We start from the raw sequence: 27,732 nt of genomic DNA, 5'->3' as shown, positions 1-27,732 counted from the left end.
GATGTGCTGTGCGGCCGTTAAAAAAAAATGCAATTAGGAGGGAGGGAGGCTGATGCGCGTGCTTGTTTGGTCACATGATTCATGTGAACTCAAAGAAAACCGCAGCAAGAAGCTCTTGGTTTGACGAGGATTTTGAGCACTTGAATTCTCGCTCCGATCAATGCGCTAGCGCGCATTGATAGGTCGCGAGACCTAAAAACCGACACGCATGGTTTTACACATTGAAGCCAACACATTTCTAAGTTTGACAACACACTTCACCATGGTCTATAAGGTTTATGAATGTATTGCAAATAATGTATGTGAATAATGTACACAATGGACAAATATTTGTGCTATGATTTTGTTTTCTAGTGATGCTCCCTGAAGAAGGGCTTTCAGCCCGAAATGCATAGGAGCGATCAAAAAGGCTATATGTAAGAATATGATGTTTGAAGAAAATTTGGAGTAAAAAATGAAATGAGGAGAATTTCATAAATAAACCAACAAACATTGGAACAATAAAATGTATTATTGAAACTACAAAACATTTTTGGAGTCCGATTTCTCGTGAAGGAACCATGGTATGCCCAGGGAAATGAGACTAATTTAGGTTGGAAGCACATTGTGTCAGTTATATTTGGACGTCTGACGGACAGAAGACGCCACCCATGGAGCACCCAAAAATGTGGATAAAAACAATAAAATAGAACTTAATGAATCTATAGGTTGTGCACCAGCAACATGAATTTTTGATTAAAATAAGCCGCATTGCCATGTTTTGTAATGTACGTATTCTTAATGAAGATGTTTTAAAAAAAAAAATTTGAAATCCTCTTCCCGTGCAGATATGGATGTCATAGCACTGTGGTTTAAAAATAAGTGTGCCACCCGTGTAGAAAAAAAAATGCAGCCTGGCGGAAAAAAGCTGACCAAATCAGTGAAAGTCAGTGAGCAAGGACATTGTGTGGTCGGGAACAAGCTGATTTGCAAACTTCATAGTCAATATCTCATGCACACATTGCATACAAGGTTCACTTAACAGACTGACAGGGGCAAAAAACAAAATGGGCCTTTCTTTTGTGGCTCATCCCTTCTAAGACCGTGCAACGGGGGGCCAAGGCTGTTCTATAGACAAGATAGGTAGCTGCAGTGGCGAATTTGCCGCTGATCTCTTCCCCTTGGGCTGCACAGACATATTGCACTCACTTACCTTCTCCACTTCAAGTCCATAGTGGCACTGGCTGCAGCAACTTGATGACTTAAACAACCTGAATAAACTGCTTCTTTAAGGCCTATGCTTCTACCCGCTAGTGATCAGTGAATGAGTTGTCTGGTGGAGGTGGACTCGCACAATACCCTGCCTACAATGACTGGGAAGTGGAAACACTTGCTGTTACAGCTTGACATCACAAGTGGTTACATCTCTTTCCTGAAGCAAACCAGTCATGGGCTTTTTTTTTTACACATCAAGGTTTCAAATTGGTTACTACAACTGGGTCAAATTGAAGTGAACAAGGAATATAAGTCTCAAGATAGATTAGATTGCTAAAATAAAAACCCAGAACTTGAGAACAGTAACATGGAGCCATCCAGCAAAAAAAATCTAAGCCACCCTGTTACCTGAAGGAGGGCACAGGCAAGAGTAATTTACCCAAAGTTGATGATTATGCTCAAAACCAAGAATTCAAGAAGCAATTTACCAATTAATTAACTATTGTGATCCTCATTCGCTGTTTTTTTTCTTCATTGGCTCTTTAAGCTCAAAAGGAAGAATATAAAAAACACAACCCTGCAAACGAATTTTAAAAATACAGGGTACAGAATGTCGTTATTGTAGGAAGGTGGCTACCTGACTATGGTTACCCCAGATTTTTTGCCTTGTGTTTAGCTGGTTTTCGACTTAGTTGGCCTTGTTCCCTGCTAATCAGGGCCCCAGGCTATCTGCTCTCTCTGTAAAATGGATTCCATGTACCCTAGGTGCATAACTAGATTGGCTTGGGTCACCTTATCAGCCCCTGTACAGAGCACTATAGGTGCCCAGGGCATAGGTGCATCCAATGCCTACCAGGGGCTGCAGCATATCTTTTGCCACCCCTGGCTGGCTATCTAAAATTGACACAACTGGCTGATCACTCAGCTGGGGCAAGGTGGTGTAATCACCCCTTACTTAGATGTAGTATGCCTATATCTAAACCTATCTGGACACATATATACCCATCAGTCACTCCTATGGCAGGCCTTAACAATCCTGGAGGCAGAGTGCTTGGTTTTATGTGAGATGGTGCTCTAGCATGAGCTGAGCCCGTCTGCAGCTGTCGGGACCAATTCCCTAAGCTGTTCCGGGATAATGCCATACCATATACTCTTAAGTGCCTTATAATTCTCGCGGTTATATAGTAACTTTGGTTTGGCTTTATCAAAACATGTTGTGTAAGGTGTCATACGATTTGGAATACTACCCCATCGCCAGTCCTGGCGATGGGGGTAGCATTCCACCCCTCTAGAGGGAGACGGCATGTTACTTTGCTAAAACGCAGTTGATTTTAAAAAGAGCCTCAGATCCACAAAATGGATGCTTCTGCCACAGACACAAGTCTGACCTCCTGCTGCCGACCGAAACTCAGCAGAGGAGGCCTGGACAAAGGGTTTCCTGTCGCAGGGCGGTGTTACACCACCCCAAACAGGAGATAGTGGATTGTAGCAGGGAGGTTTGAAAGAAACCAGACACTGCCTGGGGAGCACAAGGCTGCCCCTTGCATAATCCGGCCAAACCGGTTCTGGGGCACACCAGCCCCAGCCCCAGCGCGGCCTGGATCAAAGGAAAGGGGTGTATCCACCCCCTTCCTGGGTCCCACCCATAGGAGGGGACCTAGCAGGTAATCCAGCCCCCTAGATTGGTATAAGAATGGGAGCAGTGCCAACGCACTCAGATTATCCTGATGAAACATTTGAAACGAAACACTGGACCCTTCGACATCCTACTCAACGTAGAAGACTGAAGAATCTCCCTTGTGGTCAAGGAGTGACCACCCTGTGCAAACAGGCACCATCCAGCACCTCGACGTCTGCTTTGTTGCAGTTCCTGCCGGAACTCGAGCGACAGATCGACGAGATCGAGCTTGCCTGCCTTCTTACAGCCCGATCCACAGTCCCTGCAGAGCTGAGACCCGAGGAGGCGACCGGAAGCGTGGGGCACGCCATCTTGAAAAGACCACGAGACGCTGACCGTGCAGCCCATGAGTGACCCTCGGAGCTGTACACCGGGGTTTGAGAAGCCCCAACCCTGAGCCACTCTTGCACCGAAGCTCACCCCTCTATACTCGACGAGTGCTGCGTGGGGCCCTTCTGCTTGCTTTGGCTAGACGCGTTGGCCCGGTCACTTGCCAGCTGGCTTGTGGCCCCTGTGCCGACGAAAACCTAAAACCGACTTGAGATTCTGGTTGCTCCAGACTTGCACCAGCTCCTCTGAAAAGGAGCACCCGCTCTGACCCTCCTGGTCCGAGTGAGAAGCAATCTTCCGGTCCTGCGTGGATTGGTCTTGCCAAGTGTTGCTTACTCCAATCTTGAAGCCGACTGCGCCGACGGTGAGAGCCTGCGTGGGACAGATCGTGACCTGCTCCTGGACGTCGCAGATGCCCCAGAGCCCACTTGACAGCGGAGAGAAGCTCCTCGACAACCACCTGATTGCGCCCGACATTGCCTGGTTCCGTCCTGGTTCCACCCTGGTCACTGCTGAGTGGCCCAGACTCTGTCCCCTCTGCTTTCAGGTAATTTTCTACTCTGATCCACCCTTGGATCACACCGGACACTTCCCCTTCACATCGCCTGCAGCATCTTCAGCTTCAAGCACCAAGAGCCTGCGTGTCAAAACCAGACGCCACTTCGACCCTATGCACCCGCTTCCTGTGGGTGAGGTAACATTGCAACGCCGGTGTTCCCACACTGGTACACACCTCTAGGGTCTGTGTCTAAAGTTTGGTGCTTCTAGGTTCAGCGGAAGTGTCCTTAAACTCTATTTGTGTAACTGTTACGCACCATTGACATTGAATTGGTGCAAGCCGCGCTTTAAGCGCTGCACCCGAATCCCGCGGGCTTTTCCAGACTTCAGCATTTCTTGGCCAACTGCTCCCAGCGATTCCCTAGGCCCTAGGCCTAACCACTGTTCGATTGGTATCTCTTATACCACTTTTTTAATATATGGTTTGAGTGGCCACCCGCCCTCATCCATAACTGTGCAACTTTGTATGTTATACTGTGCTTTTGATTTAACGCTTGTGCCCCTTTGCTCATAAAGAGTACTGGGGATTAATTTAGAAATAAATACATATATTTTTATAATATATACTTGTGTGGTGTCCTTTCATTTAATATTACAGGACTGTGATTGGTAAAACAGCTCGCTTAACACGACCTCTTGAGTTAAGCCTGTAAGGCTGCTTAGTCTATGCTACCCTTAAGATAGCTTGTCTAATAAGGTTGACTTACAACCAGACACCAGAAGGGATTGTTTGGACTGATACAAGGTGGTTCCAGAATTGGAAACATCATATATCAGGCCAACTTCTCACAGGTATGTTATCATTTCTGGCACCAACCTCCACAGTATAATTAGGGGGAGTGTCACGATATACAAGCTTGAGGAGAACCCTGCATGGAGCTATTAAATTCAATGCCGTAGAAAGCTGATACTGGTAGAGAACACAAGCATTCAAATGGCATTGTTGAACGATGGTCATATTGCTAGTTATGGTTCAACTAATACAAACCTGCAAAATCTGTAATCCTCAGAAATTCGCCAGTTACGGTAAGCAATAAATGTCATAACTCATGCAGCCTTCCGGGTTTTGCTCTTGATGGACAGCTTTTTTTTTCCTGTACCACTGGCAAAGTAGTTTATTAAGTACGACAGGCAAACCAAAAATGGCAGGCATGGAAGGGATCATTTTGATATTTTTGTATTCCCCAGAAACCTTGAATCTACTGTAAAGTTTATTTTATGTGTCATTATTGACAGGAACCAAGACCACTCTTTTTTTATTTGGTCTGTTTATCAAATTTCTATGGTGCGGTTACAGAGCAAATGCAGGCATAACATGATTACAGGGGTGGTAGTATCTAACTGATCGTTAGTTCAGGAGATTTGTGATGACATACTTTATCCGAATTCTTGAGCTCCCATAATATTCCGAACATGTCACAGAATGGATTTCGATCGGGACATAGCACGGAAACGGCCCTACTAGCTACCACAGAACATCTCCGGACCATCCTGGATACCGGTCAAAGTGCAGCACTGATACTGTTGGATCTCAGCGCAGCCTTTGACACAGTGTCACATGGCATCCTTCTCCATCGCTTAGAGGCTGTAGGGGTCACCGGAACTGCCTTAGAGTGGTTCAGGTCATTCCTGATTGAGAGATCTTTCCATGTGTCGCCCCCTCCGTTCCTCTCTCAATCCCACTCCATCGGACAAGAGGTCCCACAGGGCTCAGCATTAAGCCCATCGCTGTTTAATCTTTATGTGCAGCCTTTGGCTGCTGTTGCAAAAAAAATGGGACCTCACGATGGTGTCCTATGCCGATGACACATAGCTTGTTATCACCTTAGCTGAGGGACCATCGATATCGGCCACTAGATTCAGAGACTGGATGACAGCAGTGGCTCAATGGATGGCAAAAAATTGCTTACAACTAAACGCGAGTAAAACTGAGGTCTTACAGGTGGGCATGAATGCTGCTCTGTGGAATGAATACTAGTGGCCAGCGCCCCTCTGTGCTATGCCCATGCCTAAGACAGTGGTAAAAAATCTTGGGGTCTGGATGGATTCCATGCTCAGCTTCCAGACCCATACAAAGAGTCGCTGCCACTTGTATAGGCTTGTTAAGGGGTCTTAAACCTCTCTTGAAGTTTTTCGATCCAGCAGTACGACAGCTTATTGTGCAGTCTACTATACTTTCTCGTCTAGATTATGCTAGCACTCTGCTTCTGGGGGCTAATAAAGCAGAGATACAGCGATTACGAGTTCAAAACTCCGCAGCCAGAACTCTGGTAGGTCTCCCCAGCTGGGGCCACTATTCAGGGGCTGCACTGGCTTCCGATTGATAAGCAGATCCAGTTTAAAGCCCTGTGTTTATCTTTTAAGAGTCTGAAATCTGGCGGCCCGGCGCTTCTGGGCGATCTTCTGATCCCGTATGCTCCCCGCCGACAGCTGCGCTCGCTGGGACAACACATGGCGACTGTCCCGCGGTTCAAACTCTGCCAGGCAGCAGGGCGCTCGTTTCGTTATCTGGCCGCCAAGCTATGGAACTCTGCTGTTTCATATCCGTGGTATGGATGTCCTGTTCGCTTTTCGAAAACCCATCAAAACCTTCCTTTTCTCTTCAGTATAATTTATGGGCTTAATTTCCTCTGCGACAACCTTTCTGGGATAGGTGTTATTTAGATCTGGTACCGCCGGGACGCACCTTTGCTGGGGCAGCTGTGCGCTTTAGAAATCAAGTAACATAACATAACATGACTGGTCTGGTCTGGTACACGTTTACCAGTAAATCTAGACTGAGGATGTTTACAGATCGGTCTAAGGCCTATAGGCACCTTCCATAGCACATGATCAATGTGTATTCTCGTTGGTCACCGCATTCCATGTCAATAACATCCAAGATATGAAAGTTACAGAACATAGAGGAACATCATGGTAAAGGTTACGGGATAGTGGATGTGAAGACAGGGGTGAAACAAAGAAAGGGGTTCGAAGACACTCATTACAATTCTAAGTCTGCCCTAAGCAAGTTATCTTCATCTTTGTGATAGTTCTTCTCATGGTACACATCTCATTGCATATACTTGAAACATCCTTAATAGTGTTGTAGTAGCTTAAGTGGATACCTTAGTTCAGATATGAATCACATTACGGTGGTGGCAGCAGTATCCTCCTCAGGACTCAGTGCTATTTGAAGGGCGCTCATGATTGCATTCCAGTTGGAGGACATGGGGTATTTACGTAACCCTACAGTGCCCTCCCTGTGAAGAGAGACCCCCTCTTCCCGAGGCCATACAAGAATTGAGTGTGACCAGGCTATTAATATAGGTGGTTCTCTGGATTTCCAACGCTTTGAGATGAGGCGTTTGGCCACGACAAAGCCTAGGTCCAGGAAGAGCGTGGTGGCCCTGTGTTTCTTGTCCCTCAGGAAGACGCCCAGTATACACACATCCCATGTACACTCAAACTGTCAGTCGGTGCAGGACGAGAAATGTGTATGATATCTGTGTTGATGTGACTGCAGCAGGGGCAGGCTGCATTCTCTCTGTGAAAATAACTATTGATCTTCTCAGGGTAAGATATGCCCTGTGTAGTATGTAAAATTGTATCATCAGGGACCTGGCATGAGGGAGTGGCTTGACGCCAATGCAAGGGAAAGCGGACCTCTGAGCTCCTCCGCGGCTGCCTTCCACTACCAACAATCCTGAGACACTGGGGGAGCCCCTTACTGCACATCCTCTGGTGAAACGACTGGTGCCCTTGCAGGTCCGCTGGAAAGCGATGATGCTGTTATAAGGGAGAAAAAAGCAGTTCATTGTCCTGCTCGTACTCGGGACGCGGCTGTGCTAAGATGCCAGCTGTGTGCTGAAACGGAGTCCTCCATTCGCTGAAACAACAGGAGTACTGCGATCTGGATTCGAACGGCAGTGCAGAGAGCCGGAATTCAACCCACGACAGGGGACCACAGAGGTTACGACTCAAGGGGAGCGACACGGAACGACAGGGCCAACAGCATACCCTTGCATTAGTTTGCGCTCAAGATGGCGGCCCGTGAGGCAGCAGTGAGGCCCGGTGAAGACAGAGGAGGAAAGCCGAGCGACACAGAGCAGAGGGGAACGCTGCTTGTGGCAGTGACGATTGGCAGCTGAAGCGTACACCTTGGGACCGGTGCCACACCACTGACGGTGGGGTAGCGATGGTAGTAGCGAGGAAGCACTGTGGCCAGGGCCTGCTGAATATATGAGCGGCTGGGAGGTAGCTCGAGAAGCGAGGTCACGGCAATCCTGCGCAATGGAACTGGTGAGGAGGGGAGACGTCCGGAGACTGCCTGTGCTGCGCTCCCCTCCTGAACAGAGAATTGGTTGCCGCGGAGCTGGAGTGTCGTGGTGCAGTACTCGCCTGACACTGTGGAAACCACTGGCCGGCGAGCTGTGTGCCTCAGACTTTGATCCGCAACAGTGAAAGGTGAGGTGGAGCTTGGACTAGGCCCTGCTGGGTGGCAGCAGTTATGTGGCTGCACTGAAAACAAAGATCAGCTGGCGGCTGCGGGATGAGAGACTGCTGACTGGCGCTAGGTACTCGCTGGGGAACTTGCTGGAGACGTGGGATTTCTTGGTGGATACCAGCGGCCCCTGAGAGGCTCATAACTACTGTACACAAACTCTACACAACACAAGAGTCCCTCTTCTCTATACCAGGGAGGCCAAGCTAACGGAGGCTATGCTGCGGTGATACAACACCTGCTGATTGACGAGGACGAACACGGAAGAGCAGAGAGATGGCAGATCCTCCACAGGGCACCTGGGCCTCCATACTTGGCTGTGAGCTTGACGACCTACGAGGGCTTCAAGACATCCCGAGACTTATTGTTGCAGAACTCACGAAGGGGAGAGTATCCAGAATAAAGGGGTTTGAGTTCCTGCGAGTGGAAGAAGCAGAGCACCATACTGAGGATGACGAAGATGCACCCAGGAGTCGAACAGAGAGGGCTCCTGGAGACCCTAGCCGACATCATGCAGGCCATCACCTCATTGAGAGAAGCGCTGGAGACAAAAATTGACGCAATAGGGACAAATCTCACCTTTCTAAAAGATGACCACAGTAAACTTAAGGAGAGAGTGACCCTCAATGAGAAAGCCATGAACGAGGTCCTGGAGGCGGTCTCTACCCTACAGCGCATCTTGAAAACAGTGGAAACTAAGATCAAAGTGTTGGAAATGAGAGCTGAAGATCGTGAAGGGCGCTCACGTACAAATAACCTGCATATAGTGGGAGTCCCGGAACGAGAGGAAGGGGTTGATGCTGTCCAGTTCCTGGAGACTTGGTTAAAGGCGGAGGTGGCCCCGGAGGGTCTGTCCACCTTTTATGCACTCGAACTTGCCCACAGAGTTCCAGCCCGACTGCCCAAACCTGGAGCCCCTACCCGCCAACTGGTGGCGAGGCTGCTCCACTATCGAGACTACATCCTTCAGCGAGCACGGGAGAAACAAGACCTGCAGATTGAGAATAGTAAAGTGATGATCTTCCCGGATTTCACCAGGGAGGTGCAGCGCCAGGGAGCTACCTTCCTGGACGTCAAGAGGAAATTGTGCCAGCTGCAGCTCCCCCTATGCTATGCTGTTCCCAGCACGCCTCTGGGTGACTGATAAAGCAGAGACGCATTTCTTTACTACCCCGCATGAAGCTTGGGAATGGCTGGAGGCCCAACGGAACGCCGGATCTCGCACCTCATCACCGGGCTCGTCCAGGCGGGAGACAAAAACACTCCTTCACCTCCTCAGAGAGCTCCTTTGCCGAAGGGCGGAAACTGGAGTGTGATAAAGATGTGCAAGCGGTGGCAGAGATTAGCCATGGAGACACGAGCCCAAACAGTAATATCAATGAACACGAAATGGACAAATCCGACGGCTCAAGGTCGAGTAGCGTGCATGAGGAATCGGATGCCGAACTCCTGAACATTACTACTCAAACTGCAGACAGCATAATCTGAGGATCACACGTCAGGTCGTATGAATGCCTATTGCTGGGAGATGCCCTTTACTAACACTTGCGACTACTGGTGGCAACCGGGGAACACTATTGGAACAGTGGGGCCACTACCTGATCTAAGAGAGTGGGGGAGGGGGCCTGTTGGAGTTCTGGGTCCAACAGGGTCAGCTTACACCCGCCGCTTTTTATGATTCACTGTTTGTGGGCCTTAGTTTGGATGGGAACTGGTTTTTGTGTACCTGTCCTGGGGAGGGGGAGTTTTTATGGTTGAAGGGATTTGGTCTGGGGCCAGGCCTGTCGCGGGGGGGACTATTTCGAGAAAGACTATGGCTCGCACAATGCGACCCACCATAGATAATAAATGTATCTCTTGGAACTTTAGGGGGATGCACACCATGACCAGGTGTCATAACATACACACATATCTGGTCAGGAGAGGGCTGCAGATTGCACTGCTACAGTAAACCCACTTAACGCAAAAAGAGGGTACTGCATTACAGCGCCGGTGGAGAGGGCAGGTGTTTCATACTACATACTCAGCTTTTGACAGGGGGACTCTGGTCTGGGTGCGCGCGGAAGTCCCTTTTCAGTGTGTTAGACCAATAGTTGATACAGAGGGCAGATTTATGGTGGTATCGGTAGGATTAGATGGACGGTATTTAGCAATAGGAAGTATCTACGCCCCTAATGTAGATCAACCTGCATTTCTAGCGCAACCATCACAGACACTAGCGCTGGTGTTGACTGGTTCGGTGCTCTTAGGGGGGGGATTTCAACTGTATTACTGACGTCACCCCGGTCTGTTCCCATCCGCCGCTCCGTGACGCTCCCACACAGAGTTGCTGAGGTTAGGTGAGACTGGTAGCGACACTGGGGGTTGACGGACGCCTGGAGAGCTCACCACCCAGGGGAGAGAGACTATTCTTACTTTTCTACCTTACATGAGTTGCACGTTCGATTATAAACAATACTGTGCTCCCCGGATGTTCATGGAGAGGTCACCCTGAGTGAATACTTGACTAGGACGATCTCTGATCACAATTGCCTGATTATGTCCTTGGACTGGATACGGACTAGGCCTACAATCCCTAGCTGGTGGTTGACACTGGAGGTGCTGGAGGATCAGGTGTTTCGTGCTACAAAAGGAACATCTATAGAGGATACTTTCCTAACTAACGCCAACACAGCAACAAGCCCACTCATTGAACGGGATGCTTTTAAAACAGTTATTAGGGGCCGATATTTTGGAGTGGCGGTGTGGAAAGTCCTCCTGTGTGATGTACAGAATGCAGAACAGCGGCTTCGGGAAGTAGAAAGGGATAGACCGGAGGGGGTTGGACAGACAAGCTGATCACCTTGCGGCCAGAGAGACGTTGGCAACAAAGGTGGAAAGGTTGCGCTGCTTCAATTACAGGACCTACACGGCCCGGGCCCATGCTCAGAGAGATAAGTCTGGAGCGTTGCTGGCTTGGCTGGCCAATCCAGCACGCAGAGGCTTCCACAGCACAACGCAGCAGGGGGGAGAGCACACCATCTCCCTGCCAGCACCTTCTATCTGTCAGCCTTCCTTCGCCAAACCCAGAGTCCTCGCATTTTGGACAGCAACTTGGTAAAGAGAGCAACTGAAGCACAGGGCAAGGGCAAGAACGCAAAAGGTCCCCCTCTAGGAAGGCCCTGCTAGAAGGGGAGGGGCAGGGCAGCAGAAGTGGTCAAGCCAGGTCTTGGTGAGTATTGTTGCCTGGTGGCACCCCATCTACCCTCTGACCTGCCTCCCATTGCTTCCCACTTTTGAACACTCTCCAATCCTCTTTTCATCTACACAGACTCGCAGATTGAAAAAGATCTACAAATTGTTCAGAATAGGTCGTCTTCTTCTTATGGGGACCAGATTTATATTTCTCACCACAGTATATTGGTTAGCAACACTGGCACAGGTAAAGAGTGCTTATTATTCTAACCCTGGAATGTTTCACACAGAGAAGAGAAGGAAGCCTATTTAAATTGGCATTATATGGTAAAGAAAGAAAACATTCACATTTGCGTTATTATATTTAACTCCCACTGCAGCCTGTCCAAAAAACAGAACGAAAATATAGAATGTCTCACTTACATATACTGGTCTCTGTATGCATAGACGTTTTCAGGTTTGCTCTGAAGGTAGAGTAATACTATAGAGGTGAGCAAGAAATGATGGTTTTTCACCATTCATAAAAAAGACAAACATAATAGGGTTCAGATGCCTAATATTATCCCATCAATCTGTGATCTTTATATTTTATTGTTAGGCTGGGGGAGGTTTTCTATCTCCTAACATATGGCGATTTTTAAAGTAAGCAGATCTAATACATCTCCTATTAGAGTCCTCAATTGCCCTTAGCTAGTAAGAAGATTTAGAGCATAGAATGTCCAAATGTAAAATGTTCTCATTGTTTTAAACAAATTCTGGATCTTATTGTTTGACAATCTACCTTTATAGGTAAATGCCAAGGATCTGACCACGCTCTCTGTCTGATAGAAGCTGGTAAAAGTCCACTTCAAGTCAGCTTTTTAGATTGCGGACAGCACTTCAATTTAGTCAGCAAGGAGGATATCAAGTCCCAGACCAGGAACTAATATAAAGAAGGCACCACCCACCTGTTTAATAATACACTTCTGAATGCAGTCTCAGAGCGCATGTTGTGGCAAGCCCTGTCATCCCAAGACGAGTAGAGAATCTTAGTATGCATCTACTGGAAGTCATGCATGGAGAAGCATTAGTTGATAACGAAGGAAACCTCAAGATGAAAGAGGTGCCCTGACTGACTGCATCAGACTGTGTATATGTGAATGAAGAAGAAGGAGGAGGACAGGCAACTGCTAAATGAAGTCGCACACAAGAAGTGTCAAGAGAAAACCGTTTTAAGCAGGTTGAATATTCTGAAGGTGAAAATGTAGTTTGCGAGCCAGGTATACACTATTCATTACAGAGTGGAGAAAAGCAGGTGGAAGACAGTGATAATCAGAGGCTGTTTTTGGGTCAGCTCTGGACCTTGAGTGCAAGCCTTATCATAGCTGCTTTTTAAGCACGGTTTGCAGTCAATCTTTCAGGTGGCGTGTGATAGCATGGACTATTAAGTCATAGCAAGTGAGTACTTGGTCCAGTCTACTCATGTATTTATAGGATATTTGAGGATGAAACCAAAGGAGTTGGTGGGTAGATATGGTTGGGTAATGACCCGGCTAGTTGACCTGAATAAGGACCAATAAGGAGTACGATGTCAATAATTGCAGGCAGCCACAATGAATGGTACTAGTAGTGTAGATTAGGAGGATGGTGAAGTAAAAATTGGCTTAGTGGTTCAAGGACTTGAGTGGAGAGTTTAGGGGCATAAGCCAGTAAAACAGAGGCACCATCTTCGGCCAGGTCGAAGAAAACTCTTGGAGTGTGGACAAAAGAGTTTGTGGAGAAACTTTGTTCAGATGTATTTGTTAAGTAGTCACTGCTAAAGGCTGGGGAGTAAGGGCAGGAGACTAGGTGGTAAGGCAGGATAAGGAATAAATGTCTGCTCACCTAACGGGGCAGTGGTAGGAGTGGGCACAAGCTCAGAGAGGTATATCAAGCTATGTCAAGGTCCAAAGCAGCCAAACCATCAGGAGCAAACACTCATCATGCGCATACCTATCAGAAGCATACATGAAGATGGACCAATATGAAGTTGTTGTTGGATGCTCTTTATTCAGAACTCCTACTCTTTGTTAGCTAGCAAACACAACTTTTGAAAGTGAACTATTTACCAATCGTGGACGGATAAAAGAGTCTTGCTGGGGCTCGCATGTGGGAATGGGAGATCACAGCAGATGCCAGGGGTGGTTAATTCACTGAACCATTTGGTGTTGTGGAAGAAGGCTGGATGAGGGCAACTAATCAGGGCATGGGGAAGGGGTTGGTTTTGGGCAGACTGCAGCGAGCATCAATAAAGATTAGAAAAATAAGTGAATGATAATTTCACTTTTTAAATTAGAAATAATTAGACAGCTTAAACTGCAAACTCACCTTTTATTTTTTTCTTCTGCGTAAAAAGAGTTGGTCTCATAAGGATTTCGACCAGAAGCTGCAATGAAAGTCACTTATTAATTACAGAACACTCCTACAAATATGAGGCAAATTATGTTTCACATGTTGATCAACACAAATGTAGGAACAGCAACAGCAAGAAAATGGCATTTAAATAATTCTTGACATAGTCATTCTGTGTCTGAAATACTTATAGCCCCAGTGCAGTTTTCATTGGCTTAGCTTTTAATTTATTACTATATCTTGGCTCTTGTCAAAAAGCCATGACAGTGAATGATAGAAATTATTCTAAAAGGTTGCCACTTACTAAAACAAGAAACACACTTTTGTACTTATCACCCAAAATGATCACAATGTAGTTTTAAGTTTAATGTCCAAGACCCATTATAGCACTTTCACTCCCAAAACATATGACTGCATTTGGGAGTTTAATTATAAGCTCCGTTTGATTCTCCGACACCTCAAAACGTAGGATAGTTTACTAGAACCTAGGCAAAGGCAGAATGACTGAAAGTTTGATTTTCATCACATACCGGAGGGAGCTCCTATCCAACAATCCAAATCCGCTATCCTAGTTCTTCAAGGCTTTCTTTCAGGCTAAAATGAGTAAGTATGAAGTGCATGTAGGGCTTAGCTTCATTCCATTCACGTTCCTTGGGGGTAGGGCCCCAAGAGATCTGCCTCTGTTTCACAGTCAGAAATGTGTAGATGCAGAAAGCAGGTTCTAATCTAGCATGTAGTCTGGACCCATCTACGGCCAGAATCTTAAACTTTTGGTTCCAGTAGATATCAAACTAGAGCCAGTGGATCACTTTCAAGGGCTGGCACATGGTCATGATATTCTGGTGTAGACACAGTGGGGTAACCTGATTTTGTAGCAAACACTTGAAGTAGGTAAAATAAATGATATGCAGGACCCCGAGGCGAGGTTTAGGCTTTACTTTATTTAACACCAGCCTTTAGCATTATAAGATTTTTATCAGTTAAAACATAATTTTCCAAAAGTCCTTCGGAAAAGAAAAACAGTTCATCCAATCAGGGTGCTGCACTTCCATATAAACATCCCTGTAGACTCTCGATTCCCCTCTTTCTTCGCTGCTCCATCAACATACAGATAAGTGCCTTTGTCATTCTCTTACATTTTTTACTTTAACGTGCCTTTTTCTTGAAGCGATACAGAGCGGGGACATTGCAACACGCCGGGGTTTTCATACCGCTGTGTGCCATTCATGATAAATGAACTGGTTTCCCTCCACAGTGCGGTTGCGGGAAAGTTCCCGCTCCTATGTGGCGGCTTCAGACTGCCAGGCTCAGATGCGCGGTGTAGACAGCCGGCTGCTCGGGGGCCCGCGCACAACTCAACGTGCCCAGCATGTTCCAAAATAGTGGCGGCCAGCATGCTTCTATTTCACTCATCAGCAAGACAGAGTGAAGCTCATCCAGCCGCAATCTATTATGGAGGAAGTTTCCAATTTTTACTGTTGTTGGCCGCTATTCACAGAGCCACCGCCTACAGAAAAACACCTATGGTCGGGAAAGGCTAGCCTCATTAGAGGAATTGAGTGGGACACATCCCAGGAGGCAAAAAAAAACAAGCATTTACAATGCAACGGTCTCGCCTTTGCAAAAGTTAGAGCTATTGGCATTGTAAATGACAACATTTTTATTTATGTGCTGATTTTGAAAACAGATAAATAAATGGCATTGTCATTTACAATGCCAATAGCTTAATCTCTCGCAAATGCGAGACCTATTGCATTTGCAACCACAGCCACACACACAGCCACACACACACACACACACACACACACACACACAGAGCCACACAGACACACACAGAGCCACACAGAGAGCCACACAGACACACACAGAGCCACACAGAGAGCCACACACACAAACACACACACAGAGCCACACACACACACACACACAGAGCCACACACACACACAGAGCCACACACACACACACACAAAGCCACACACACAGAGCCACACACACAGAGCCACACACACACACAGAGCCACACACACACAGAGCCACACACACACAGAGCCACACACACACAGAGCCACACACACACAGAGCCACACACACACAGAGCCACACACACACACACAGAGCCACACACACACACACACACAGAGCCACACACACACAGAGCCACACACACACAGCTACACACACATATACATGTGTGAATGAATTAGACATACACAAAATGTGTGTAAGATTAGAAGCGGGAAGCCACTTCAAGTGAAAGAGTTTTGCTTTTGTGTTAGTATTACCCAATGATTGGCAAACCGTCAAAAGTCCTCCGGTGGTAGAACAACACACCCCGAGCTTCAGCGTTCTGACAGATTGGCAGCTCCGGACCAGCGGGCACAGTCTGCCAAGGGTGGCAGGAGGACTGATGACATCACACCTCGCTCCGAGTAACGAAAACAAACACACGTTCGCATTTCGAAATCTTTTGGAGTGAGAAGTTGAGAACAGGACCCAATATACCCGTCACAGTGCTCTCCTGAGGCGTCCTTCGGACTGCGGGACTCCCGTTCTGGGACGGGGTGGTTTACTTGTAGCGGGTCTCACTCCAGCTCAGAGGATGACCGTGCTCTTAGCTGTGAGGGAGCTAGAACTACACCACATCCGTCATGAGGACGAAAGAGTAGCGGAGGGGTGCTCTTTAAGAACTTCTACGTGTCTTTGTGAATCCAACTTCCTTTGAAGTAAAGAGGAAACATGAGCATGGTCATTTCTAGCAGATGTAACCTACAGAGCTGCCAGGGTGCCCCTCTGCGCACATTTGTGCATCTTATAGTGTGCACAATTCTAGTCAGTGACGTGCCCAGTGTCTCGCAGCAGCACAATGTGAAAACACTGCTACAAGCAAAACAAAACACCCCCCTTGTACGGGCCGCGAGTGAACACGCCGGAAAAGAGCCCCTGACCGAAGACAAAGGGCGGCTTGTGGAGGTGGGTTATTGTGCGGCTGTGTGGAGCAGGGTAAAAATACATTCCAGGTCGCCGCTAAGTGATGTAAACACAAATGTATATAAAGGTTTAAGGAGGAGCTCATATCCATAAGCGTATAGAGAGGCGAAGGCGGCTGTGTGCTGCGTAACAATCACGCTCCAATATTCTTTGAACTTTTCTTTTGCTAACTAAGAAGATGAGAAATGCTCATTTAACAAAAGAGATTTGCGCTTGCCATAGTTTGGGCACTCTCAATCCCACCAGGCACTCATGTGTGGCTTTCAACAGCAGTCATACTAGAAAAAGAAGGTGGGTTTCACCACAATTTCTTTTTCTCCAGGGATATTTATCTCTAAGACTTTTTCCAGAACTCCGGAAGTCTACAGAATGCCACGCGGGTCTTTATGAAGCACTTAAAGGGAGCCCATTATATCACTCCATGCAAGTGCACACCATAATAGTCTTACAAAGCAGCTTTGGGATATTTACAGAACCAACAAGTCGCCCTTATCGCCTTTTTGCATCTTTCTCCCATCTTTCTCCCATGTAATATGACCGGAAGTAACCAGACCTGTGGCAGCCAACGAAGTAACATGTTCCAGCTCTTTACATTTCCGCACACCAACTTGTTGACTTGAACGCACAAGTGAGATTGCATCAGAGACGTGGAAACTGACCCAGCCCCCTCCCCCCTCTTTGAATTCTGCGTGACTGTTGGTGAGCAAGGGCTGTTTAATTTCACGAGAGTCTTCGACCAATAGCCAGAAAGAAACCCTAACCCCTAATTCCAAAAGCAAACCCATGATCGGATGGAAGAGCGGCGGGCAACACTGCCTGGTGCAAAGTGACGCACGACCCTCGAAGAAGTACCAGAACCACACCTGGAGTATGGCCGGATTTGGAATCAAAGACGCAAACATTTAATTAAAAAAAAAAAGTGGATTGGAGAACAATTCAGTAAAAAACACGACTAACTATGCCAAACTAGCGCTCGCCATGACACAGCCTTTTGTCTGTAAGCCCAGTCCTTTTCAGACTGGGCACCCGGACTTCCTGCAGGCATAAAAGGTTCCTTATCTTCTTTATGGGGCCATCTAGACCATAAAGGGGCCATCTGGACCCATAAAGAAGATAAGAAACCTGTTACTTCAGCAGTAAGTCAAGGAACCCAATCTGAAAAGGACGGGGCTTAAAGAGAAAGAAGAACGTCACTAGGACCTCTTCTCCAATGGCTGGCCATCGTTTAGGAGGCCAGCCAATGGAGAAGAGGGGCAGGGCTTAACTCCGCTAGTGATTTGTTCTCTATCTCATTAAATCTCGCCAGCGAGACTGCGCATGTCTGCGCAGCCATCGCAGGCGGAGACCTAAAAACAGTACAGCAAAAGGGTGTTGGTCCCACGGCCTTTAGGCTGCCTTTATTTCCATTTCCCTAAGAGTATTTCATGAAAACTGCCAAAGGGCTTGCCCTAACTACTATGTTCTCCGTTTAAGAGAGGATCAAGCATCCTTATGGAGGGTTCCTAGTACCTCAGGAGACCCCCATCTCTCCCCACCTCCCACTGACTCTAGGAGTGGGGATGGCTCTCTCAATACCTCTGATAGGATTGGGACCCTATCAGGACATGGCGCCCAGGGAGCAATCACTTCCCCTTCAGTGATCCTAAAGTGGACACTACTACCCAGCCCCCTGACACTGACTTGCTAGATCCACTTTTGGCGAAATAGTGCCCTGCGCATCTGTTGGCCTCCAAAATATCAGGCAGATTACGGAAACTCCTAGACAAGGAGGTAAGGAGCTGCCTTCTGGCCAAATGCCCTAGGCCTTCTTTGGACGGTAAAGTGGCCCTCATGCCCAAGATAGATGCCAAGATTGCCACTTTTCTTGCCAAATTTGTCTGTGACCCCAAGAAGGGAAAAATAACGGACATGGCAGAAGATGCTGAGGATTCTGGATCCATAGTCTACCGAGACCTTGTGCAGCAGAGCCCAACGGGCCAAAATTTTCCTCAGGAACACCAATTGTGCGATCGACAGAGAAGCGCAGATTGTTCCCAATTAAAATCAATCCAAAGCTGGGGGAGCTGACTACTTTGGAGGCAGACCCAGTGGCACAAGGCAACCGCTTTTGGACCTATTTATCTGGGAGCTGGACACATTTGTCAACACTTTCAATTTTTTAGACAAGGCCCAAATATCAATCAAGCACATATTTACAACCTGTGTTTTTGCCGGAGCCAGTCGTAGTAGGGGGAATGCAAGCGGCTGCACTTTTGATCAAGCCTCAGCCAGAGATGCGGACTCCCGTTTGCGGACAGTGGCAAGATTCCACAAAACTTGGAAACTTCTACCCAAGGAGGTCCTACCCCTGTCGCCAGGGTACCAGAGGTGGTTTCAGAGGCAACAGCACCCACAATAATTTCATTGGTGAGAGTACAGAACTCTGAAGGGTTGAAGCTTGGGGGCCAGTTGGTGCATTTTTTGCAAAATTGGGAGGCTCTTTCCTCTGATGCGTGGGTTCTCCAAACGCAAAAGGATTTCAGAGAGAATTCTACGGTGTTCCCTTTCAACAAACAAACCAAAACCCTAATTTTCTCACAGGACCAATCAGAACAGGTGGATTAGGAAATCATGCAGCTCTTGGAGAATGGCGCAATTGTTCCGACCGCCTTACATCCCCAAGGGTTGTCTCGGCAACCTTTTATTGGTGGAAAAGAGGGACAGAGGCCAACATCTAGTTATCAATCTAAAAGATTTCACCGAGTGGCTTGTTTACTGCCACTTCATGATGGAGGGCATCCATCTTCTATGGGATCTTTAGCAAGTGGTTGATTGGATGGTCCGCCTGGGCCTCAATTACGCCTACCTGGCGATATCCATCTTTCCACCTCACAGATGTTTTTTACAATTCCAATGAAAGTCACAAATATTTGAGTTCCCTTCCCTTTCGGTTCTATCTTCTGCTCCATGGTGCTTCACCAAGGAATTGAAACCGGTGGTCGACCCTTTGCAAGCTCGGGCGGTGCGGTTGAGGGTCTCCTGGATGACATCCTGATCTTGAACCAAAGCCCAGTACGCTTGGACTCACATCTGCAGATGACTATCGACCTACTGGAATCTCTTGGTTTCGTGGTCAGCAAGAGAAAATCCTCGTCTCCCCATCCCAATTTCTGCAGTTCCTGGGGCACATAATAGACTCAGTCAAAGCTACCCCTCGGTTTCCCATTTTGCAAATTGACCAGGATAAAACAGGAGCTCAGGAAAACACTGTCCAGACCACAGATATAGCTACGTCAGTTAGCACGAACAATGGAACTTCTCTCATCTCCTTCATTATCTAGCACTACAACGCCTGAAGATTTCCCATCTTCAACTGGGTCTTAATTATTCCTGATCTGTTCCATTCTTTGCGGCGGCGAAAGAGGAACTTTAATGGTGCGTTTCTCATATGGAGGCCTAGAATAGCCGGCGATCTTCGACTCCCAACCTGACCTGGTGATAGAATCCAATGCCAGCGGATCGGTTTGGGGAGCTCTCTGCGGAGAATGTGCCACGGATGGAAAATGGTCTTCTACAGAATAAACCCTCTACATCAACTGCCTGGAATTAATGGCAGGTTCTTTCGCTCTGAAAGGTTGGACCATGGCACGATTCGGTGTGATGTCCTTCTGTGGCAGTTGTGCACTACGTCAACCACCCAGGGTGGAACAAAGTGGAAAACACTGTCAGATCTGGCTCGAACATTGTGGAATTATTGCCTAGCCATCCAGATCTCAGTGTCAACAGAACACTTCCTGAAGCGGTCCAATCAAGTGGCAGACTGGCACTCCCAACATTGGAAGGATGGCAGCCTGTGGAAACTACACCTGTGGGTGTTTCAGGAGATTCAGGACAGGTGGGACCCATTCTCCATAGATTTCAGCCTCTCAGCTGGATTTTAAGCTAGACAGGTACTGCTGTTGGCGACTGGACCCCAATGCGGTGTCCGCGGTAATGTTTCTCCAAGATTGGAGCACCATTTGCAATTATAATGAGATTATCCACAGAAGTTTGCAGACAAAGGGCGAATCTGGTGGTGATCACCCCAATCTGGAAGTCTTAAGTCTGATTTCTAGCTCTGATGGAACTTTCTAGGGATTTTCCAATCCATTTACCCCTGTTTCCGGATCCCCTCCCGGATCCTAGGTCAACCCTCATCACTTGGCCCTAGCGGGCTCTCTTTGTCTCATGGCCTTGAGGATTACGGGACGCTTGAAAGTCCCAGGCATTTCACAAGAGTATGCCCCTTTTCATTCGCCAGAGCCTGGGTGGATAGCACAAATAAAATATTCTGCTCCGCCTGGTCGATTTCTCCCACACCAAGTGGATCCCTTAGGGGTGGACGCTGTCCTGGCGGCTCTGGCCTTGGGAAGTTTTGGCCTACAGGTCCATAAATACATTTCAATCAGCTATTTCAGCAGGCTTTTGCTGGTAGATGGTCACCCAAATGAGGAACACCATTTGTTCTGCAAGCTCCTGAGAGGTGTTAGATTACTGGTCCCTCAAGAGCCCAGACATTCCACGTTATGGGACATAAATTAGGTTCTGGACCTTCTTAAATCATGGCATTCCAATAAAAACCTGCCAAGGAAACAACAATCGGCAAAGTTAACCATCCTGTTGAGCTTGATTTCCTGACTAAGAGTCTCGGATGTGCGAGCATCAGATATAGCAGGTACAGTATGCACCCCGAAAGGGGTGGCTCATCACATTACTCTAAGAACAAAGAGTAACAGCATTTCCGGATGTTCCAAAACTATGAGTTGTAAGAGCAATAAAAGCATATGAGACTGTGACAGAGGACCTTATTCCCCTACTATTGCCAGATGGGTAATGCAAGAGACCAATATTGATATCTACCAATTTGCGGCTCACTCATTGAGAGAAGCCATGGAGTCAAAAGACTTTTCTTTGAAAGCTAGACTAGAGGCCATCCTCAATTCAGCAGACTGGTCATCAGACTACTTTTAAAAGAGTTTACTGTAAACCAGTCTTAAATCTGGCAATTCTAGTGGTGGTAAAGCTTTAAATAAGCATAATTCTTGCCGCTGCTCCTGCCACAGAATGAAAAATGTCGTAGCTATCGTAACAAAGTTTCAATTCTATTGAGGACACGGAGGTGAGGATTAGCCCATCTACTCTAACATGGTTAGCAGGTCCACCCGACGGAATAGGAGACTTCCGGTATGCTTGGGACATCACAATGTATGTAATTCAAGAATATGATAATTTCTGACAGTTTATCTGGTTGAACCTGTTTACGTTTAATGTTACACTCTGCTGATTGAGAATTGATTTCTGATGATTGCTTAACTGACATCTTACACACGGTTTTATTTCTCAGGATCAAAAACTAATAAACAAGAGTGAATTTCAGAAAATACAGCTGTGTTCGAAGGACGAAAAAGCGAGATAGAGAGTTTACAGGGATTGCTCTGTGGAAGTGCAACACCATGATTGGATCAACTGTTTTTCTTTTCTCAAGGGCTTACAGGAAATGTAGTTTACTGTTAAAAATCATATAATGTTAAAGGCTGCTGTTGAATAAAGTGAAGACCGTAAAGCCTAACCCTCGCTCAGGTGTCCTTCATTCAGCGGTAATGAGCAGAAATCAAATAGGTTGGGTGGGGATGAGACTGTTTAATTACCATCAATCAGCCTATGCTCTTACTTGAACAGTCTATGCAGCAGTTCACTGCCTATCAGCGCCCACTTTAATACTAGTTATATGTGCACATACTCAAACTTGTGAAGCAGCATCAATACTTTTAATGGAATAAGTAATTAGCCCCTACCCCGTCCCCATCTGTAATATCTGTGCCTGTAAACACACCACATGTAGAATACCCAAGACGGAACTAAGCACACACTCAAACCAAAAGAATAACAGAACAAAATGTAATATAAACTTACGTCCACTCCTCCAAACAGGTCAAACGTGTATGTGTTCGGAAAAGTGAAGTCTTGATTTGATTTCTTTTCTTCCGTTACAATGGCCATTGCCTCCATTGATAGAAGGGGAGAGATTTCCTATTAAAAAACATTGAGAAATATGATTTGAAGACCATATCATCTCACCAGCAAGATTTAATTTGTGTTATCATCTTAAGTGAATATTCAAACACAGAACTTCAATGCATGTTTAAGACCTGGTTAAAAGTAGCAATCCATTTGCCTGCAATCACGAAGGTTACTGCAAAACAGAGAAGTGTGGATGGTGAAAACATGCAAATACCTTCTAGTATTTCCATTTCTCTACCCATTCTAAAATAAGGTAACAAATACTCAAACTAATACTAAACTAATATGCCTGTCTTTAGTGTATATGATTTTCAATACTCAGTCACTTAGGTTTTCCAGTACCTATTCTTTAGAACCTCTGTTGCCAGTGACAAATCCCAGATTGAGACAAAACCGAGGTAGGAACAGCAACATTGAGGCCTGCTCCCAAATACCCACAGAAGAACAGAGAAAATACATAACCAAACTTGAAAAAAATCATTCCTATTGATATAGTGGCAGCTACAAAACAAGCAGTATACTGAGGGTCACTCAGTAAACTAAATTAGCATGATGGGCACCTGCTTGGATGTACCTACAAAATATTTCTGACGAACGTACCACATTAAATTAACTGGAAAACTGACCACAGGGATACCCAATTTATCATGTTTCTTTCTCTTTGTAGCCCTATATTCAGTATTTCACACCTGCAATTCCTCCCATTTGGCCGGTCAACTAACCCAATCATTTCCTTTTCGGTGAAAGCCTGAGACCTTCTAGTGCACCATGCAGAAGCTTGTAAGTCTTCCAACCTGAAAGGAGGCTTTAACAAGTGAGCTGTCATGAGCCCCCATTACCATTATTGCAGAACTGTTGCTGGTGAAGAATTGTGTTTCATTTGGAGCACCATTATAACAGAGCTGCCAAGAACACTAATAGGTTGTACACAATATTAAAATTCTCAATATATGCAATTCACACCACTGGGGTCTACTAATGGTTACATTTTTGCATGGCTAAAAATGATAGCCCTCGAAAGTTTCTGATATGCTTAATTTAAAAGACAACAATAAAAATGTACTAAAACATAAGAATTGAGGGAATTGGAAAATCGTGGGAGGGTATACAACAGTTTCCCAATCGATGACTAGTAAGACTATTTTCGGTGGGTCACAAAACTCAAAGCACTAAATAAAGATTACTTTAAATTCTGTATTTATCTGGTCAGGTTTGCTGCTCTTCAAAGACAGACATTGAAAGTCAGGCTATGTCTTGTGGCGCAGTGCTGCTATTTATTTGGGGGGCGTGGTCTGCCGCGCAGCAGAATGGCCTCTCTGTGCGTGAGCTCCGCCGACTGGGAACTAATCCTTCCGGTATTCTAAAATATGGAGAGTTGCTAAGCTGTTTAATATCACCTTACCTTCAAGTGGCGGAACATCTGACGACCTCGGGGCTGGTGTTCCTGTGGGGCTGAGCTGCGAGGTGTTTTGTGGAGCCGCCGGCTGCCTGTGACAATCCTGTCCCTAGGTTGCGCTGCGAGCGAAGAGCCATGAAAATCGAGCCGGCGGCTGCTGGTGGGCCGTAGGCTGCGGACCCGGGGTGGTGCCAAGATACCCCTGCATGTAGCAGCTTTGTGACTCGAGGTATGGACACTGCCTGAGGGGACATAGCAACTGTGGTGCGCCTGGTTACGCCCGTTGCTGCTGGGAGCTGCGGAGGAGAGGGATGCGATATCCTACGCCCTGCGCGGCGCTGTGGCTGAGACCTGAAGCAGAAGGGTAGGTCGGAGGCCTCTGTGCACGCCTGCTGCTGCCGCCAATCCAGCATTGTGAGGAGTTGCGGCTTCGGCGCGGGTGCCCGACCTGGTGAGGAGTGCTCGGGAGGGTGCAAGGCGCTGTTGCCAGAGAGTCCACCATTTTGGGATCGGGTGCGGCTGTGCAGGCTGGCTACCACCGCGGAGGACCACCCGGAGGGTGGTTTTGTCTTTCAGCGGATGCAGAGGTGTGTGCTTTTGAAGACGCCCAAGCAGGAGACCTAAGGGCGAGGCCCTGCGCGCTATGGATGTTGCGGAGTGATTCGGCGACCTTCAGGCTATTGCTGGTTGTGGATGAATATCCTGCTGCCCTTCTCAAGGGCCTTATTTGCTGGCATGCCTCATCCTGTCTGTGGCCCCTGAAGGTCCTAAGTGGACTGTGCCCATCTGTCTCCCACATTGCCGTCCATGACACATTGACTCTGTGGCACTGCTAGTTGCAGAGTGGCTATCTGGAGGAGGACCACATCAGGGGCGAGACCCTGCAACAAAATCCTGTGGCGTACAGAAGACTTGCTTGAAAACGGGGAGGCCTGAACGGGTTGATGTGTGGCACTAACGTGTTGGGTTCATTAAGAGGCAGGGCGGGTGGCGGGAGGCACGAGCACAGACAACGCCGTTCTTGGTGGAGCTGGGTGGCGACAAGCTAGGCTGTGTTCTTGCTGACTTCCCTCAAAATCTGCATCCCTCCATTGCTTCTGCAACATGGGTAAACAAGATGCTAAGCAACCAAAACTCACCTTTGAAAACAAGCGTGCCACGCGCCATACAGAATCAGATCCAGATGCGCACTTGGACGGTCAACATGAAACGCCCGCGGAGGATCAGGGTGAAGACCTGCGGACCCTCATGTTGAAGATGTGTTGCAGCCTGCGAAACAGACATGAAGCTGGATACCCTGACTACACGACTGGACTCGGTCAAGACCCAGGTGTCTGTGCAGGAGACACGCCTTGATGCCATGGAAAAACCGCCACACTGAATTTTCACGAGTTTCAGGTGGAAAATAAGGGGCAACTACTACATATGGACAAATTACTAGAAGTTATCTGGGCCAAGAATGATGATTTGGAGGCGAGGTCGAGTAGAAACAACCTACGTATTACTGGTATCCCGGAAACTACTGCCATGTCTGAAATGGAGACTTTCCTAAAGGATCTACTTCACAAACTTTTTGATCCCAACTTGTCCCCCGTGTTTGTGGTGGAGAGGGCACACAGATCCCTGGTGCCAAGACCTCTAGTTGGAGCAACACCTAGGCTCATCCTGGCGAAGCTATTGAACTACTAAGATAGGGACCTTATCTTGCGGCTGGCTAGAGAGAAGAGTCAAATATCGCACAAAGGCAATACTATTTCATTCTACCCCGACTTTACCCCTGCTGTACAGGCAGCACGTCGAAAATTTCTCCCTGCCAAACGTATCCTTCTGCAAGCACAGATCCCTTATTTTCTGTTATACCCAGCCAAGTTAAAGGTCTCATATGACGGCACAGCTCCCTTCTTCACTGATGCGAAGTCCACATTGAAGTTAGCCTAACATTTCGGAGGAAAGAAAAACAAAGAATTCTGGGGAGCTGAGATGTCTAAAGCCGGCCATCTTAGCGACAATGACTGAAATGGGTATCGTATAGCTCATCAGCCTAGGAGACGGACATGCTATGGTACAGGCTTGGAGAGGCGCTATTTTGTTTATTGATGTGGATTCCGGGTTGCATAATCTGTGGTTTTCTGTAAGATTTGGTATTGCTGACATGGACTCGTAGCACTCTTTGCAGTACTCCTGGCCACCCTGTGCGAACAGGGAGGTTTGCCAGTGTCACTGCGCATACACGGGAAGGATCCCTGTACCACTATGTGGTTTTTTGAGTCTTACTTTGTTATGGGTGGGTATTCTACAACCTGATTGGGGGGTTGAAGTGGGAGGAGGGTAGGGAATGTTTAATTGTTCATTGCCAGTATGATTGCATCTTGTTGGTCAGAATGCAGTCTGTAAGTGGAAGCGGATACGTCTCCAATGCTCACACCGCTTCTGTCGGTGTACCACACACGCATTAACACAAAATTTTCTTACCTGGAACATCAGAGGGCTGAACGACAGTAGGAAATCTAGACGTGTGCATGCTTATCTTTCTAGACATAATATAGACGTGTGTTTATTGCAGGAGAGACATTTAAATGTTACACCATAGGTGGAGGAACGTGTACTCTTCTATATACTCTAACTATGCCCGCTGTGTGGCTGTGCTGATCAGAAGGGGAGTGGACTGGCAGGAGGAGGAAGTCCACAGAGATCCTGAGGGAGATATATCGTCATACATGGGGTGTTGGGTTGGGGGGAGGGGGGGATGGGGGTTCCCTGGTTATCATAGAGGTATATGGCCCAAATGTAGATTCCCCCAACTTCTTTCAGGACATTTGGACTAAGGTCAAAACGACAGGTTGCAGTACAATACTGTGGGGAGGGGATTTTAATGCTATCATAGACGACGACATGGACAGGAAAGGAGCGGCTCGCCCCCTTCACCCGGCTGCCAGTGCTGCCTTGAATGCCATAATTTCTGAGGGGAACTTACTCGACATGGCGTAAAAGACATCCCTTAGATAGAGAGGGTACATGTATATCCGATCATCACAGCGCTTTGTCCCGCTTGGACTTCTGGTTAGTTTCACGCAATGTTGCTACTTGGACCACTGATATTTTGCATTTGCCGCGCTCCTTCTCGGATCACGCCCCATGCTTGTTGAAACTGGCATTCAAGGAGGAAATACGGGCGGATATCAACGATTATTTCACCATCAAAATAGTTTCAGTAGTTACGGAGGCCTCCCTCTGGGAGGCATTTAAGGTGGTTATCAGGGGTCAGTGCATTGCCCGACAGGCGGGAGTGTTAAAGGCTATCTGTGGCACGATTGCCTCACTGGAAACTCAAATAAAGGATTTTGAGTAGCGCTTTTATTCCACAAATGAGCCTCAAACTGTGGCTCTCCTGTAATCCAAATCATTGGACTTCGCGGAGGAGGCTCAACACAAAGTTAAGTTCTTAATGAAATAAGCAGAGACGAGGTGGTATGGGGAGGGTGATAGACCAGGCTGCACATTAGCTGGTATGATCTGACCCT

General features: G+C 47.2%; 1 protein-coding gene across 2 annotated transcripts in view; it reads right to left on the bottom strand.

Moving 5' to 3' along the window:
* Window positions 1-27,732, bottom strand: part of TRPC4AP (transient receptor potential cation channel subfamily C member 4 associated protein) — a 729,914-nt gene that overhangs the window by 532,044 nt on the left and 170,138 nt on the right. For both annotated transcript variants that reach the window (XM_086932356.1, XM_086932357.1), the window contains exons 3-4: window positions 22,708-22,824; window positions 13,764-13,821 (exon numbers count right to left, since the gene is read on the bottom strand). In XM_086932356.1, the coding sequence (XP_086788482.1) occupies window positions 13,764-13,821; window positions 22,708-22,824 (175 nt within the window). The remainder of the gene's footprint in view (window positions 1-13,763; window positions 13,822-22,707; window positions 22,825-27,732) is intronic.

Source organism: Lissotriton vulgaris, chromosome 7, assembly GCF_964263255.1.
Source record: "Lissotriton vulgaris chromosome 7, aLisVul1.2, whole genome shotgun sequence".
Taxonomy (NCBI): Eukaryota; Metazoa; Chordata; class Amphibia; order Caudata; family Salamandridae; genus Lissotriton; species Lissotriton vulgaris.
This window is presented reverse-complemented; position numbering and strand designations above follow the sequence as displayed.